Source organism: Phocoena sinus, chromosome 1, assembly GCF_008692025.1.
Source record: "Phocoena sinus isolate mPhoSin1 chromosome 1, mPhoSin1.pri, whole genome shotgun sequence".
In the NCBI taxonomy this organism is placed as follows: Eukaryota; Metazoa; Chordata; class Mammalia; order Artiodactyla; family Phocoenidae; genus Phocoena; species Phocoena sinus.
This window is the reverse complement of record NC_045763.1, coordinates 154,819,718-154,836,825: the sequence shown is the minus strand read 5'-3', so window position 1 is coordinate 154,836,825 and position 17,108 is coordinate 154,819,718. Positions and strand designations below refer to the sequence as shown.

The window sequence follows — 17,108 nt, the reverse complement described above, 5'->3', positions numbered from 1 at the left end:
CGGAGACTGCGGGAGGCGGAGGGGGGAGTTTCGGGACCGCGGAGTAGTGCACAGCGACGGGTGCGGAGGGCAAAGCGGGGAGATTCCTGCACAGACGATCGGTGCCGACCGGCACTCACCAACCCGAGAGGCTTGTCTGCTCACCCGCCGGGGCGGGCGGGGCTGCGAGCTGAGGCTCGGGTTTCAGTTTTGGACGGAGCTCAGGGAGAGGACTGGGGTTGGTGGCTTGAACATAGCCTGAAGGGGTTAGTGCACCACGACTAGCCGGGAGGGAGTTCGGCGAAAAGCCTGCACCTGCCGAAGAGGCAAGAGACTTTTTCTTTCCTCTTTGTTTCCTGGTGCGCGAGGAGAGGGGTTTAAGAGCGCTGCTTAAAGGATCTCCAGAGACGGGCGCGAGCCGTGGCTAAAAGCGCGAACCCCAGAGACAGGCGCGAGCCGCGGCTAAAAGAGCGAACCCCAGAGACGGGCGCGAGCCGCCGCTGAAAGCGCAAACCCCAGAGACGGGCGCGAGCCGCGGCTAAACCGCGGACCCCAGAGACGGGCGGGAGACGCTAAGGCTGCTGCTGCCGCCACCAAGGGGCCTGTGTGCGAGCACAGGTCACTCTCCACACCCCTCTTCCGCGGAGCCTGTGCAGCCCGCCACTGCCAGGTTCCCGGGATCCAGGGACAACTTCCCCGAGACAACGCATGGCGGGCCTCAGGCTGGTGCAACGTCACGCCGGCCTCTGCCGCAACGTCACGCCGCCTCTGCCGCCGCAGGCCCGCCCCGCACGCAGTGCCCCTCCTTCCCCCATCCCCCAACCCCCGGCCTGAGTGAGCCGGAGACCCCGAATCAGCGGCTCCTTTAACCCCGTCCTGTCTGAGCAAAAAACAGACGCCCTCCAGCGACCTACACGCAGAGGCAGGGCCAAATCCAAAGCTGAGCTCCTGTGAGCTGTGAGAACAAAGAAGAGAAAGGGAAATCTCTCCCAGCAGCCACAGAAGCAGCGGATTAAAGCTCCACAATCAACTTGATGTACCCTGCATCTGTGGAATACCTGAATAGACAAGGAATGATCCCAAATTGAAGAGGGGGAATTTAGGAGCAAGATCTACGATTTTTTTCCCTTTTCCTCTTTTTGTGAATGTGTGCGTGTATGCTTTTGTGTGAGATCTTGTCTGTATACTCTTGCTTCCACCATTTGTCCTAGGGCTCTATCCGTCCATGGTTTTTTAAAAAAAATTTTTTTTCTTAATAATTAATTTTAATTGTAATAAATTTATTATACTTTACCTTCATTCTTTCTTTCTTTCTTTCCTTCCTTCCTTCCCTCCTTTAGACAACGAATCACCCCAAATTGAGGAGGTGGTCTCTGAGAGCAAGATTTATGATTTTTCCCCCTTTACCTCTTTTTGTGAAGGTGTATGTGTATGCTTCTGTGTAAGATTTTCTCTGTATAGCTTTGCTTCCAACATTTGTCCTAAGGTTCTATCCGTCCCTTTTTTTTTTCTAAATAGTTTTTAATTCAATAACTATATTATACTTTATTTTATTTTTACTGTATCTTCTTTCTTTCTGTCTCTTTTCCTTCTTTCCCTCCTTCCTTCATTCCTCCCTCCCTCCCTCCCTTTCTTTCCTTCTTTGCTTCTTTCTTCCTTCCTTCCTTTCCTCCTTTCCCTCTTTCTTTCCTCATACTTCTACCAATTCTCTCTAATTTTTCTCCCTTTTATTCTGAGCCGGGTGGATGAAAGGCTCTTGGTGCTCCAGCCCAGGAGTCAGGGCTCTGCCTCTGAGGTAGGAGAGCCAACTTCAGGACACTGGTCAATAAGAGACCTCCCAGCTCCACATAATATTAAACGGTGGAAATCTACCAGAGACCTCCATCTTAAAACCAGCACCCAGCTTCACTCAACGACCAGCAAGCCACAGTACTGGACAACCTATGCCAAACAACTAGCAAAACAGGAACACAACCCCACCCATTAGCAGAGAGGCTGCCTAAAATCATAATAAGGCCACAGACACCCCAAAACACACCACAAGACGTGAACCTGCCCACTAGAGAGACAAGATCCACCCTCATCCAGCACAACACAGGCACTAGTCCCCTCCACCGGGAAGCCTACACAACCCACTGAAACAACCTTAGCCACTGGAGACAGACATCAAAAACAACGGGAACTACGAACGTGCAGCCTGCAAAAAGAAGACCCCAAACACAGTAAGATAAGCAAAATGAGAAGACAGAAAAACACACAGCAGATGAAGGAGCAAGATAAAAACCCACCAGACCTAACAAATGAAGAGGAAATAGGCAATCTACCTGAAAAAGAATTCAGAATAATGATAGTAAGGATGATCCGAAATCTTGGACGTAGAATGGACAAAATGCAAGAAACAGTTAACAAGGACCTACAGGAACTAAAGATGAAACAAGCAATGATGAACAACGCAATAAATGAAATTAAAAGTACTCTAGATAGGATCAATAGCAGAATAACTGAGGCAGAAGAACGGATAAGTGACCTGGAAGATAAAGTAGTGGAAATAACTACTGCAGAGCAGAATAAAGAAAAAAGAATGAAAAGAACTGAGGACAGTCTCAGAGACCTCTGGGACAACATGAAACGCACCAACATTCGAATTATAGGGGTTCCAGAAGAAGAAGAAAGAAAGAAAGGGACTGAGAAAATATTTGAAGAGATTATAGTTGAAAACTTCCCTAATATGGGAAAGGAAATAGTTAATCAAGTCCAGGAAGCACAGAGAGTCCCATACAGGATAAATACAAGGAGAAATACGCCAAGACACATATTAATCAAACTGTCAAAAATTAAATACAAAGAAAGCATATTAAAAGCAGCAAGGGAAAAACAACAAATAACACACAAGGGAATCCCCATAAGGTTAACAGCTGATCTCTCAGCAGAAACCCTACAAGCCAGAAGGGAGTGGCAGGACATACTGAAAGTGATGAAGGAGAAAAACCTGCAACCAAGACTACTCTACCCAGCAAGGATCTCATTCAGATTTGATGGAGAAATTAAAACCTTTACAGACAAGCAAAAGCTGAGAGAGTTCAGCACCACCAAACCAGCTTTACAACAAATGCTAAAGGAACTTCTCTAGACAAGAAACACAAGAGAAGGAAACGACCTATAGTAACGAACCCAAAACAATATAGAAAATGGGAATAGGAACATACATATCGATAATTACCTTAAATGTAAATGGACTAAATGCTCCCACCAAAAGACACAGATTGGCTGAATGGATACAAAAACAAGACCCTTATATATGCTGTCTACAAGAGACCCACCTCAGACCTAGAGACACATACAGACTGAAAGTAAGGGGATGGAAAAAGATATTCCGTGCAAATAGAAACCAAAAGAAAGCTGGAGTAGCAATTCTCATATCAGACAAAATAGACTTTAAAATAAGGACTATTAAAAGGGACAAAGAAGGACACTACATAATGATCAAGGGATCGATCCAAGAAGAAGATATAACAATTGTAAATATTTATGCACCCAACATAGGAGCACCTCAATACATAAGGCAAATACTAACAGCCATAAAAGGGGAGATCGACATTAACACATTCATAGTAGGGGACTTTAACACCCCACTTTCACCCATGGACAGATCATCCAAAATGAAAATAAATAAGGAAACACAAGCTTTAAATGATACATTAAACAAGATGGACTTAATTGATATTTATAGGACACTCCATCCAAAAACAACAGAATACACATTTTTCTCAAGTGCTCATGGAACATTCTCCAGGATAGATCATATCTTGGGTCACAAATCAAGCCTTGGTAAATTTAAGAAAACTGAAATTGTATCAAGTATCTTTTCTGACCACAACGCCATGAGACTAGATATCAATTACAGGAAAAGATCTGTAAAAAATACAAACACATGGAGGTTAAACAATACACTACTTAATAATGAAGTGATCACTGAAGAAATCAAAGAGGAAATAAAAAAATACCTAGAAACAAATGACAATGGAGACACAACGACCCAAAACCTATGGGATGCAGCAAAAGCAGTTCTAAGGGGGAAGTTTATAGCAATACAAGCCCACCTTAAGAAGCAGGAAACATCTCGAATAAACAACCTAACCTTGCACCTCAAGCAATTAGAGAAAGAACAAAAAAACCCCAAAGCTAGCAGAAGGAAAGAAATCATAAAAATCAGATCAGAAATAAATGAAAAAGAAATGAAGGAAACAATAGCAAAGATCAATAAAACTAAAAGCTGGTTCTTTGAGAAGATAAACAAAATAGATAAACCACTAGCCAAACTCATCAAAAAAAAAAAGGGAGAAGACTCAAATCAATCGAATTAGAAATGAAAAAGGAGAAGTAACAACTGACACTGCAGAAATAAAAAAAATCATGAGAGATTACTACAAGCAACTCTATGCCAATAAAATGGACAATCTGGAAGAAATGGACAAATTCTTAGAAATGCACAACCTGCCAAGACTGAATCAGGAAGAAATAGAAAATATGAACAGACCAATCACAAGCACTGAAATTGAAACTGTGATTAAAAATCTTCCAACAAACAAAAGCCCAGGACCAGATGGCTTCACAGGTGAATTCTATCAAACGTTTAGAGAAGAGCTAACACCTATCCTTCTCGAACTCTTCCAAAATATAGCAGAGGGAGGAACACTCCCAAATTCCTTCTACGAGGCCACCATCACCTTGATACCAAAACCAGACAAGGATGTCACAAAGAAAGAAAACTGCAGGCCAATATCACTGATGAACATAGATGCAAAAATCCTCAACAAAATACTAGCAAACAGAATCCAACAGCACATTAAAAGGATCATACACCATGATCAAGTGGGGTTTATTCCAGGAATGCAAGGATTCTTCAATATATGCAAATCTATCAATGTGATAAACCATATTAACAAATTGAAGGAGAAAAACCATATGATCATCTCAATAGATGCAGAGAAAGCTTTCGACAAAATTCAACACCCATTTATGATAAAAACCCTCCAGAAAGTAGGCATAGAGGGAACTTTCCTCAACATAATAAAAGCCATATATGAGAAGCCCACAGCAAACATCATCCTCAATGGTGAAAAACTGAAAGCATTTCCACTAAGATCAGGAACAAGACAAGGTTGCCCACTCTCACCACTCTTATTCAACATAGTTTTGGAAGTTTTAGCCACAGCAATCAGAGAAGAAAAGGAAATAAAAGGAATCCAAATCGGAAAAGAAGAAGTAAAGCTGTCACTGTTTGCAGATGACATGATACTATACATAGAGAATCCTAAAGATGCTACCAGAAAACTACTAGAGCTAATCAATGAATTTGGTAAAGTAGCAGGATACAAAATTAATGCACAGAAATCTCTGGCATTCCTATATACTAATGATGAAAAATCTGAAAGTGAAATCAAGAAAGCACTCCCATTTACCATTGCAACAAAAAGAATAAAATATCTAGGAATAAACCTACCTAAGGAGACGAAAGACCTGTATGCAGAAAATTATAAGACACTGATGAAAGAAATTAAAGATGATACAAATAGATGGAGAGATATACCATGTTCTTGGATGGGAAGAATCAACATTGTGAAAATGACTCTACTACCCAAAGCAATCTACAGATTCAATGCAATCCCTATCAAACTACCACTGGCATTTTTCACAGAACTAGAACAAAAAATTTCGCAATTTGTATGGAAACACAAAAGACCCCGAATAGCCAAAGCAATCTTGAGAACGAAAAAAGGAGCTGGAGGAATCAGGCTCCCTGACTTCAGACTATATTACAAAGCAACAGTAATCAAGACAGTATGGTACTGGCACAAAAACAGAAAGATAGATCAGTGGAACAGGATAGAAAGCCCAGAGATAAACCCACGCACATATGGACACCTCATCTTTGATAAAGGAGGCAGGAATGTACAGTGGAGAAAGGACAGCCTCTTCAATAAATGGTGCTGGGAAAACTGGACAGGTACATGTAAAAGTATGAGATTAGATCACTCCCTAACACCATACACAAAAATAAGCTCAAAATGGATTAAAGACCTAAATGTAAGGCCAGAAACTATCAAACTCTTAGAGGAAAACATAGGAAGAACACTCTATGACATAAATCACAGCAAGATCCTTTCTGACCCACCTCCTAGAGTAATGGAAATAAAAACAAAAATAAACAAATGGGACCTAATGAAACTTCAAAGCTTTTGCACAGCAAAGGAAACCATAATCAAGACCAAAAGACAACCCTCAGAATGGGAGAAAACATTTGCAAATGAAGCAACTGACAAAGGATTAATCTCCAAAATTTACAAGCAGCTCATGCAGCTCAATAACAAAAAAAAAACAACCCCATCCAAAAATGGGCAGAAGACCTAAACAGACATTTCTCCAAAGAAGATATACAGAATGCCAACAAACACATGAAAGAATGCTCAACATCATTAATCATTAGAGAAATGCAAATCAAAACTACAATGAGATATCATCTCACACCAGTCAGAATGGTCATCATCAAAAAATCTAGAAACAATAAATGCTGGAGAGGGTGTGGAGAAAAGGGGACACTCTTGCACTGCTGGTGGGAATGTGAAATGGTTCAGCCACTATGGAGAACAGTATGGAGGTTCCTTAAAAAAACTACAAATAGAATTACCATATGACCCAGCAATCCCACTACTGGGCATATACCCTGAGAAAACCAAAATTCAAAAAGAGTCATGTACCAAAATGTTCATTGCAGCTCTATTTACAATAGCCCGGAGATGGAAACAACCTAAGCGCCCATCATCGGATGAATGGATAAAGAAGATGTGGCACATATACACAATGGAATATTACTCAGCCTTAAAAAGAAATGAAATTGAGCTATTTGTAATGAGATGGATAGACCTAGAGTCTGTCATACAGAGTGAAGTAAGTCAGAAAGAAAAAGACAAATACCGTATGCTAACACATATATATGGAATTTAAGGAAAAAAAAATGTCATGAAGAACCTAGGGGTAAGACAGGAATAAAGACACAGACCTACTGGAGAACGGACTTGAGGATATGGGGGGGGGAAGGGTGAGTTTTGACAGGGCGAGAGAGAGTCATGGACATATACACACTAACAAACGTAGTAAGGTAGATAGCTGGCGGGAAGCAGCCGCAAGGCACAGGGATATTAGCTCGGTGCTTTGTGACAGCCTGGAGGGGTGGGATGGGGAGAGTGGGAGGGAGGGAGACGCAAGAGGGAAGACATATGGGCACATATGTATATGTATAGCTGATTCACTTTGTTATAAAGCAGAAACTAACACACCATTGTAAAGCAATTATACCCCAATAAAGATGTTTAAAAAAAAAAAAAAGAAAATACTAAACGTGTAGAGTATGGGCGGCTGGTGTGTGCTCGGGATGACCCAGCCCCCTCCAGGCCAGAAAGGTGGGTGGGAAGCAGCAATTACAACAGACAAGGATGACCCTCGCTGTTTACCCCTCCATCTGGGCCCATTTTATTCCGGGCTGCATCGTTTAAACTCAAAACACACTTTTAATATAGGGCCCTTGTAGCCATCTTGTTGTGCTACTCTTCACAACCCATGAGCAGGGTCACAGGAAACTGTAAACAGGTCTGGCTTTCCATGTTACCACTCATACAAGCCAGTGCTTTTCCACACTTGATCTACAGATCACAGACACGTGAGGATTATGCAAAAGAACAAAGCTTTATTATAAGTTTCACATCGAAACAGGGTCCACACGAGGCCCAGCCTGGGAGGAGGTGGACACTGATGGCCTCGCCCCAAAATTATTGGCTCAGGCCAACTTCCTCCTCTTAAACCCCAAGGTAATGAATCGCGACCTGGAGGAGAATGACTTGGTCGACGGCCCAGTGGTTTTTTGTCCAGCCAAGCCCTGGGCAGGTGATGAGGGGGCCCTAACAGCAAGGCTGCACCTTGCTCTGCCCACTGCGGAGCTGAGGCTGAGAGGAGTAGAGGCCGGAACCGACACACGCCTAAAGTCAGCCTTGGCTGGGCATGGGCTGCGCCCTCTGCTGGAAGTAGGGGGGCCCTGCCTGGGTGCGCCCACGGGGATGTGACTTAAGGTGGAGGCAGTAGTGCCTCCAAACCTAGGATTCTTCATAGAGCTGGGTCCCGTGGTCACCATGGGTTGGCTCTGGTGAGGAGGGCCCCAGGAGTTCAGGCCCACGCTGCCCTCATTGCTGTGTGTGGTGCTCGGGGGCCCCCTCTTTCGTGTTGTAATGTTGAGAGCTGCAAACATGCAGCTCAGATCTCGGGCAGCCGCTCTGCTCCCAAAACCCAGCTGTGTGCTGGCATGGGTGCCCACGGTGGAATTGGTGGAGGGTGAACCCCCAGAAGCTGCTTGTGCGGGGCCGCCCGAAGCTGGGGGGCCTGGAGCAGAGGCAAAGCCTGGAGCTTTCCGTTTCCTGTGCTGGGGAGAGCTGCCACAGGCGGTGGTTCCTCGCTGCTGCCAATCAGGGGCCCCAGAGATGGGCTGGGTAGTGGCTCCAGGCTGAAGAGGAGGGCTTAGAGTTTGGGTGCAGAACCTGAGTGCAAGCAAGCTGGTGGTGACTGTGACTGAGGATGTGCTGTCACTGGGGGGCGTCTGCCGGGCCTGGGTCGAGGAGAAGAGGCTCCCACTGGAGCCAGGGGCGGACCCCAAGAGGAGAGGATGGGAGGGTGGAGTGGTGTCCATGGGGCTGACCTCAGGGTCAGAAGCGGCCTGGGGTGCCAGGCCCGCAGATGTGCCGGGTGAGGGTCTGGAACTGACAGTACACGTAATGGGCAGGCTTGGGGAGGGGGCAGTAGGGCTGGTGACGGGAGGGAGGTTCTGTGGGGTGAAGACAGGAGAGTCCACACACATGGGTTTCCTATTCTGGGGAGAGCTGCCCAGGTCCCCGATGGCATAGGTCTCACCCCGCAGGGCACTGTTGATGCACCGGAAGGCCGCTTGCTTCTCCGAGTCTAGGTCTTCGGCGGTGACCCGGAAACCTGGCTCAGGGGCTGGGGGCAGCCTCAGAGGCTCCCCTCGCCTGTGCGGCAGCAGAGGAATCCTGCGTTTTTGGGGCCTGGGACTGTCAGATGTGCGGGAGCCCGTCCTCCAGGGCCCTTTCTGCCCTCTTGCTGTCTCTGCATCTTTGTCAGGCTGGCTTTTCCTCCGGTAAACGAGCGGAGCTGCAGAGGGCGACGGAGGGCCCTCCTCGCCCCCTGTCTTTGCAGACTTCTGGGGCAGCCCTTGCGGTATGGCGGGACCCCTCCTTCTTTCCACTGGCAGGAAACCTCGGGTGGAGCTATATGAGCTCGTGATGGCGTTTCTTCGGGGGCAGGAGCTCATACAAGAGGTCTGCTGTTTCCTGGCAGATCTGTCCTCTGCCCTCTTGGCGTGGAGGTCTCTCTGCAGAGGTCCAGGCCTGGGCACGAAGAAAGAGCCCCCCAGGGGACTAAATGCAGATCGTGCGTCCCCGGTGTCATTGGGGCCGCTTCTCTGTTCATCGTTCCTCCCTGTGACTGTGGGGACTTCCTCCTGCTTGGCCATCCCTTGCCCGCGCTCTCCCAGGGCCCTAAACACTGTCTTCTCGGTGCTGTAGTTCGGGACACAGCTGGGTGTCGTGGCCGGCACTGGCTGCCCCCGCGCCACACTGACAGTGACTGTGTCCACTGCGGACACTGAGCTGCGGGACGTCGTGGAGGTGCGAGCACCCATCACTGCCTCTTCTGATGGCCTCGCCTGAAGATGGAGATAAGGATCCCCATAAGGAGTGCAGCGTCTGCGGGATAGTAGAATGGGGTCTCAGAGACTCTGTGGCAAAGCGCAGATGCAGAGTCACTGGACACTTGTGGGCTGGCCTGCGAGTGGATAGCCGGCCATAGACAGCTGGGTGACCCGGGCCGGCCACGGGAAGTCGGTGGGCGCGGGGAGCGGGCTGGGGGCAGCCGAGCCCTCCTGGCAGGTGCTGGTCCCCCAGTGCCCGGGGCGGGGGTGAGGGGCAGGGCCTACCTAAGTAACTGCTCCTAGAGAACTTGGGTGAGGTCGGTCCGTGGATAGAGAGCTGGGCTCTGAGCACTCTCCTTCAGCTGCCAACTCGGCCAAAAGCGGAGTGCGCTCTCTTTGGCCTGTTGCCTTTTTATACTCTGAAACCTGTGAGCGAACAATGGGCGTGCGTTGGCAGGGCGCAACAATTTAGGGAGGGGTGGCGCATGCGCAGAGTACACGTCAGGCCCTGGGGCGCACAGGTGAGGATGCGCGCCCCTGGACCGTCTACCGCTTCTGAATCTCCCGGGGTTCTGAGGGCTGGAGGTGTTTGCCTTGAGGGTGATGAGCTTCTTGGCAGGACAGCTGGCCCTTCTCTCCTGGCCGCGACCCAGTGCTGTCGGGGTAACTAACTGTACTGGACGGGATCCCCGCCCAGCAACGTGGAGCAAGGTTGCTGACTGTGCAGCTCCCACAAGAGGCGGCAGCTTTGGCAGCAGCGCCTCTGCGTTCCCCTGGCGCCACTGGAGGGGAGAGCCGCTAAGAACGGAAGTGCCCACACCATCCAGATCCTGCTGGGGTGACACCTGAAGTGGTGGCCAGGGCTGGCTGAGAGGGCCATACTTACCATATGACCCCAAAACCCACTCCTAGGCAGTTAACCAAGAGAAAAACTTTTCACAAAACACATATGTGAATGTTTTAGCTATCTTGTCCACAATTCCTAAATATAGGACTATTGAGGTTATCCAATTTTCTTGAGTTTGTCATTTTTTAATTGTTCTTGGAATAACACTATGTATACGTATTGTTTCACAGTCTAGAGTTAATATTTTACCAATTAAATAAAATTCAGAAGGCTTACATCCATATAGATTCTTTTACCTTCCACTCTTTGTTATAGCTGTCATATGTGTCACCTTTATATGACTTCAATGCCACTCTCTGAGACTGTGGTATCCTTTTTTCATACATATACAGGGAATTCCCTGGCTGTCCAGTGGTTAGGACTCAGCCCTTTCACTGCTGGGGCCCCGGGTTCAGTCCCTGGTAGGGGAACTAAGATCCCGCAGGCCACGCAGGCATGGCCAAAAAAAAAAAAAAGTCATACGTATATAAAATAATGTAAGAGGATAATTCTTCCAGATACTTGCCATTTTTGTTGCCCTTCCTTTGTTCCCGAAGTTGCAAGCTTACTTCTTTCTTGTGTCATTTCACTTCAGCCTGAAGAAGTTCCTTTCATGTAATATTTTTATAGCAAATTGTCTGGTGATGAATTCTCTTAGTTTTCTCTCATCTCCATCAGACTTCATTTTGGCTTTTGTTTGGCTTTCAGTCTTTAAGGATATCCTTGCTTTAAGGATATCATATCCTGGTTTGGTCTTTTCCTTTAATACTTTAAAGATGTTATTCCATTCTTTTCTGGTCTCTGTTTTCTGATGAGAAATCACAGTCCTTCAAGTTGACATTCTGTGATGTATAACAGGTCGGCTTCCTTGACTGCTTTCAAGATTATTCTTCACCTTGGCTTTTTTATCAGATTGTGTGTCAGGGTGAGGCTTTCTGAGCTTAGGTCTGTGTCTCGAAATCAGTGACGTTTTCAACTATTCTTTTCCTCATGTATTTTCTTCTGCACCTTTCCTTCAGACCCTCCAACGGCACAAAAGGTAGAACTTGCAATATTGTTTCACATGTCTCTGAGACTTAATTTTTGTTCAGTCATGTATCCTCTTTGTTTTTCAGATTGTGCCATTTCTATTGATCCATAAGTTTTCTGAATCTTTCTTCTGTTTTCTCTGTTCTGTTATTCAGCCCATCCAGTGAATGTTTGCTTTTGGATATTGCATGTTAAGTTCTAAACTTTCCATTTGCTTCTTTTTCATAGTTTGTACTTCTCAGTGAAGAACTTCTTTCCATTAATTTCAAGAGGATTTCCCTTTAACTCATTGAGCATGGTTGTAATGGATGCTTTGTCTGCTAATTCCTCCATGTGGGTTATTTCAGGGCTGGGTCTGTTGATTGCATTTTTCTCTTGAGAATTTGTCACATTTTCCTGGTTCTTTGTATGCTCCGTTGTGTGATTTTGGGTGGTATCCTGGAAAGTTTGCTTATTATGTTTCGAGACTCTGGTTCCTATTAAAATCCTCAGGAGATTGATACTTTTTCTTTTTCTGTGGTTTTTATTAAGCAATTCATGAACCTATGGTCAAATAGGTATTGTGCCTTGTCTTCTGAGTTGTTCCAGTCTTGGTGCAGTTTTCAGGACACTGCTGTGCTATTTGTGTCCACATGGTGCATGTACCACTCGGGGTTCATCTCGGAATTGAGTGGCAGCTTATACTGTAGTTCACTTCTGCAAGCCTCTACTCTGCCTCATTGGCTCTGTCTGTGCATGAGGCTCAGGGGGATCCCAGGCCTTATGTGGGCTCATACACAGACCTAAATAGTCTCCTCCTTTAGCTCTCTCCTCTTTGGAATTCTACCCACATTCTCAGGCTTCAGGGGCCCCTCCTACATGTTCCTTAAAGTGTTTAAGCCGCCATGCTGTCATGCAGTTCCCTATGACCAGGTAGACCTTTCAGGTGAAATAGCAAGAGAAAAGAAAGGAAAATAACGGGCATGCCCCCACACTCTTCAGACAATAGGAGCCTCTTAACCTGTTCCTTTGTCCAGAGACACAGGCCATTTCTCAGTGAAGGCCTCTGCCATCACGGAGGTTGCAGGGGAGATGTGGTAACTGGGGAGAAAAAGACCAATGGGGATGACCCCCTCACTCCTCAACATGCAAGCCCCCCACTTTCTCACTTGTCTGGCTAGAAATAAAAGGTTGATCCCATGGTTTTAACTTTCAGCTGCTGCTGGACTTTGCGTGCCTTGCATAAGCTGGGAGACAGAGGCAGGGAAAAACCCACCATGATCACCCTGTTAGGAGCTGTTATTCAACTTTGGACTTCCAGGCCCCATCTGCCTGTTAGCGTTCACTTCTTAGAGTTTCAAGTGCATGCTGTTTGTCCTCTATCTTGCCCCATGCGGCTCTCAAGCCCTCGTAATATGACCACATTTCTCGTGCCACATGTAAACATTCTAACACTTTGCAGATACTGAATTAAAAATCTATTATTTACATTGACTTCACCATTTTCATTTTCCTGGTGTGTTCATTAGAAAATTCAAAATTACATATGTGCCTGGCATTATGTATTTTTTGGTGAGCAGTGATCCAGAGGATGGAAATGTATGCCTCCATCGACTCCTTCAACTTAACGCCACTCTGGGGCAATGTCCCAGCCAGGCAGAAACTGCAGTGTGTCTTGGAGAAGGTCTTTTGCATTGAGACAGTAGGATGCTCTTTTAGCTTCAAGAACTTGGATGTTGTTGAGTTTAACCTGGTATAAGTTCAAATTAGAGTGTTTTAATTTTAGGATGTTAAAGGTAATCCCCATGGTAAACACAAAGAAAATAGCTATAGAATATTCCCAAAAGGAAGTGAGAAAGTAATTTAAATATTTTATTGTAAGAAATCAGCTAAACACACACAACGAAAGAGAGGAATGCAGGAAATGAGGGGCAAAAAAGCTTTGGGCAGATGGAAAAGAAACAGCACAATAGCAGAAATAAGTCTTTTTTTGGTCAGCAATTACTTTAAATGTAAATGCATTAAACTCTCCAATCAAAATACAGAGATTGGCGGAATAGGTAAAAACATGATCCAACTATATGCTCTCTACAAGAGACTTACTTGAGATCAAAAGACTCAAGTAGGTTGAAAGTTAAAGGATAGAAAAGGGAATTCCAAACTCAGTGAGAAAACTCAAATAGTAACCAAGAGAGCAGGAGTGTCTATACCAATATCAGACAAAATAGACTTTGAATTTAAAATGGATCAAAGAGTTAAATATAAGAGCTAAACTATACAAATTTCTGAAGAAAAAAAGGGATAAATCTTCATAGTCTTGGATTTGGCAATGAACTCTTAAATATGACAGCAAAAGCACAGGCAACAAAAGGAAAAAGAAATTGGACTTTATCAAAATTAAAATCCTTTGTGTTTCAAAGAACACCATCAAGAAAGACATAATACAACCTTCAGAATGAAGCAAAATGTTTGCAAGTCATATATCTGATAAAGCCTAGTATTCAGAATATGTAAAGAACACTGGCAACTCAACACTAAAATGTCAAATAACCAAATTTTAAAAATGAGAAAAAGAATCTGCATAGATACTGCTCCAAAGAAGACACAAATTGCCAATAAGCACATGAAAACATGTCCAAAATTATTAGTCAAAATTATGCAAACTGAAACCACAGTGAGATACCACTTCATACCCACTATTGTGCCATATAATTTTTTTAAAAACAAGGGTTGGCAATGATGTGGGGAAACTGGCACTTTCAAGCATTGCTGGTGCAAATATGAAAAAGAAAATAGTTTGGCCGTTCCTCAAAAAGTTCAACACAGAGATACAATATGGCCCAGGAACTCCACTCCCAGGTATATGTCCAGGAGAAATAAAAAACATATGTTCACACAAAAACTTGTACATGAGTGTTATATTGTCGTATCATTATTCATAATAGCCAAAGAGTGGAAACAACCCAACTATTCGCCAACTGAGGAATGGAAAAATAAAATGTGTTATATCCATACAATGAATACTATTCAGCCATTAAAAGGGTGAAGGACAGATACATGCTACAACCTGGATGCACCTTGAATACATTTTGCTTACTGCAAAAGTCAGACACAGAAGTCCACATATTGTGTGGTTCTATTCATATGAAAGGTCCAGCATAGGAAAATCAATAGAGACAGAAAGACCCAGGGCTGGGGTGAAAGGGGAGGACAGAATGAGAATGACTGATACTAGGTATGAGGTTTCTCTTGGGGATGATGAAAATGTACTGGAATTAGAGATGTTGATTGCAAAACCTGAGTACACTAAAAGCAGCTGAATCACACAGTTAAAAAAAAATGTGAATTGATGGACTGTGAATTATATCTCAATCAAAAGATAATATGACAACATTTTTATAGTCATTACTCTTGATCAGTTTCAGGATGGAATTCTCACAGTGACTTCAATGGAGTGGCTTGTATGGGATGATATTTGAGGCTCAACCCTTTGGGACTAGATGTTCATTTTGAGCTGTTGAATGACGGTGAGGGCCAGCCAGTATATTTTCTTCACGGAGGATCAATCCCCATATGTATCCTTGGTTTGGATCCTTGTCTTTTTCTCTTCATAGTCCTGAAACAAGTTCCTAGGAAATACATTCACAATAGTGAGAGGTGTTGACATCTTCCTGGCAAAAGTCTTAACTTATTCACAGGTGAAACTTCAGATCTCCTTATTACTAGCTGCCCGGGGAGTCCCCTGAATCAAAGTGGGGCTTATGAAGATGGACCTTGCATTTTAGCGTGCACTTAAAATACCCAACAGGCTGATCACATGGGGAAAATAACTTTATTTACATGAGACAAGTACAAAGTCAGCACAACACAATGAGGGAGAGTATGGGTGCTGGTGCCTGATGGCCTGAAATCAAATCCTATTTGAACGCCATGTGTACCTGGGAAGGTTAGTTACTTAGCCCTTCTGTTTCTCAGTTCCCTGGCCAGGGATATGGAAATATTAGTAGGACCTGCTTATTCGTATTATGTTCTGAGGCGAAAAATTAGTAAATACAAAGCCTGAAGAAAAATGATGGGTACTTCATAAGTGCTACCTACATAAATGTTCAAGTATTAAATGCCTGGAAGAATAAGTAGGTTGTCTCCAGAAAGGGCACCTAGGAGGCTACAAATAGGAGGATAGAGCCTACTTTTTCACATTGATGACATGAGTAAGAAGTTTTAGAACTCATGGAAAGAATATTATTTCTTGTGATGCACTGTGGGGTGGGCAGAGTAGGGGCTGTGACCCATATTTTATGGTTCAGGGCACTGAAATTTAGACAGATTGAATAACTTGTCCAGCGTCACAACACTGATGAGTGATGGGTCTGAGGCAGGGGAGGGATAGAGATTCCTGAACACATGGACATGAGATCATGCCCTGGATACACAAACCAAGAGCTCTCCTCACTCCCTTTCCCACATCCTCCTGCCCCAAGGATTGCTGCAGGGAGACAGCTGGTACTCGGAGGAGGTGCCTGGCCCAAGAGAAGGGCTCAAATCTGGACCCACCTCCTGGCACTACGTTTCAATCCCTGACCCCAAATACAGTGTCTTCCCCCCAAATGCAGACCACCTGATGGACTGGGGTATCCAAATATGTGTGCATCTCCCCTCCCTTCCCCCTCAGCACTTGATTCTAGCAGCTGATTTGCAGTGAGACTTCCTGGTGGTCAGGTGACCACCCTGAATGACCAGTAGTCTACTTGACTCCCTGACTCAAAACCCAGGACATTCCAAACCAACTGCCCACATGACAGTTGCACAGAGAATTAGCATCATCTTCAACTGATCAAACCCGGATGATGAGCAGTTAATATTCATTAGCTGGGAACAGGGTCTACTGGGCTGGTGTTTTGGTGGCTTAACAGATGAAGGTTACAGGCCCCCAGGGTCTCACTGACTTGAGACTGACCAATCGTCTGAGCAGCTTGGACTAAGGCCTGGCAAAGAGCGGGCAGTGGCTGCACGGGCTCTGAGTGGGCACCTTCCCTGCCCAATCCTCCCTCAGCCAGATCCAGGCTCTGCTGTACAAACTACAGCCACTGCTCCTGAATCTACTTGCTGGTATTAGTTCCACAGTACCTTCAATGGAGTGGTTAGTGGGGGTGCTATTTGTGTCCCTACCCTGTTGTTTGGCCAGATGCTGATTCTGATGTGCCTGAACCACCGCTGTGGATGGCCAGCAGATTATCTTGATCACAGATGACATTCTTGTACATCCTGTGTTCGATTCCTTTATAATCTTCCTTTTCTTCTTGGTACCCGAGTCATGATCCTGGAAAACACAACAAAAACTGAGAGAACTATTGATATGTTGCTGGAAGAAGACCATGCAGAGGTGTCAATTCATTCCCAGGTCACACGTCTGTTCTCTTTGTTCACCAGCCTCCTAGGGGAGTCTAGGGGAGTCAAGTAAATCGAAGCTGGGCTGAGAAGAGG

General features: G+C 45.1%; 1 protein-coding gene and 1 pseudogene across 1 annotated transcript; both read right to left on the bottom strand.

The window, feature by feature from the left end:
• Positions 1–7,763: 7,763 nt before the first annotated feature.
• On the bottom strand, positions 7,764–9,742 carry LOC116750499 (putative POM121-like protein 1). Its single transcript, XM_032625218.1, has one exon. The coding sequence runs from the start codon at positions 9,719–9,721 to the stop codon at positions 7,814–7,816; it is 1,908 nt and encodes a 635-aa protein (XP_032481109.1). The 5' UTR covers positions 9,722–9,742; the 3' UTR covers positions 7,764–7,813.
• Positions 9,743–13,471: 3,729 nt separating this feature from the next.
• The window catches only part of LOC116750483, a 38,623-nt pseudogene continuing 34,986 nt past the window's right edge, over positions 13,472–17,108 (bottom strand).